The 1,297-nt window shown below is 53.4% G+C and overlaps 1 protein-coding gene across 1 annotated transcript in view; it reads right to left on the reverse strand.

Annotated features, from left to right (window-relative positions):
• Positions 1 to 7: 7 nt before the first annotated feature.
• LOC113213780 (sodium-independent sulfate anion transporter-like) overlaps positions 8 to 1,297 on the reverse strand; it is a gene marked incomplete at its 5' end in the record, with an annotated part of 3,425 nt that continues 2,135 nt past the window's right edge. The window contains 3 exon segments of the mRNA XM_052276413.1: positions 8 to 506; positions 606 to 779; positions 1,063 to 1,208. Coding sequence (XP_052132373.1) covers positions 318 to 506; positions 606 to 779; positions 1,063 to 1,208 — 509 coding nt within the window.

The raw sequence follows: 1,297 nt of genomic DNA on the forward strand, positions 1-1,297 counted from the left end.
AATAAAAGAATCAACAGAAAAGTTGCCTAAAATCATAAATATGACAACATAATAATGCCCTACCTCAACAGACTGAGTTCAGGAGTTCCATTAAAACCAATGAAAACACAAAAGGGCGACATCTTCGCTTCAAGCTTGTGCTCAAAGAAGTCAAAATTCACATAGCACCTAAAACTTTTTAAATTTCCTACTTATATAAACCTTGGCGGGATTTTCTGCCCTTGCAAAACATTCAGTATGCCTTTCCACGGCAGCTTCGCTGTCTTTTTCTCACACGACGCCCCGTCACACACACGGCGCTCCAAGTTCCCCGTCCGTCACACCGACGACCGCTCCCTGCCCGAGCACGTGCTCCTCAGCAGGTCGTTGAGCTCGGCCTCCGTGCGGCAGTAGCGCAGGTCGCCCGGCCGCACGCCCTGGAACACCTCCACCACGGTGGGCTTGAGGTTGTAGAACAGCAGGGGCTGCTTCCGCTTCACAAAGTCCTCGGTCAGCGACTTCACTCCCTGGAATTGCGCGCGCAGGAAGAGTAGCAAGTTGAGCAGGCGGTTTTGAACGAAACGTTTTAAACCATTAGTTTCCGAGCTGAGCGGTGGTTTACCAACCTTGGCGGCAGTGAAGTCGGCGCCGTAGATGTGCCTCGCGTCGATGACGACCGGCACCGAACTGGAGCCCTGCTTCATGCCCACCTTGGACACCATGTTGCGCACGTACTCGACGGAGGGGAACACGAGGCTGCGGTCCGGCGTCACCAGCAGGTACTCGATGCCCACGGCGCTCTGCAAAAGGGAGTCCAACAGTTGAAAATGTCAGTGAACGCAAAGTAGGCAGGACGATACGGCACGGCCGAGTCATCTTTACAGGTTTGAGTTTTACCGACTCATTTTTCCGGTAAAATATTTTTATTCGGTAGGCAACCCAATTTACTCAAGATCCGGGCGAGGGAAGACCACGCTGGCGCAACCGGCGCCAAAGCGCTCAGCTGGAGTCGAATGGGTTGCCTACCCACGCGGCGGCAGCCACCACCACCACCACCGGGCGGAGCGAGGCTTTACGACTTACCATGACCCTCTGGACGCAGACGGTCGGCCGCGCCGAGGCGTACAGCAGGAAGAGCACGTTGATGCCGATGCCGATCACGATGCCCAACTCCAGGCGCAGAAACAGGCAAGACAAGAAGGTGGCGCAGGCGGGAATCAGGTCCAGCTCTGCAGGGCACACACAAAAATTAGGAAAACAAATTAGGAAAAAGTCAGAAAAAAATCACAGGAAAATGAAGAAAAAAAAATCAGAAAAA

Source organism: Frankliniella occidentalis, unplaced genomic scaffold (assembly GCF_000697945.3).
Source record: "Frankliniella occidentalis isolate FOCC.00 unplaced genomic scaffold, Focc_3.1 Scaffold2858, whole genome shotgun sequence".
Lineage (NCBI taxonomy): Eukaryota > Metazoa > Arthropoda > Insecta > Thysanoptera > Thripidae > Frankliniella > Frankliniella occidentalis.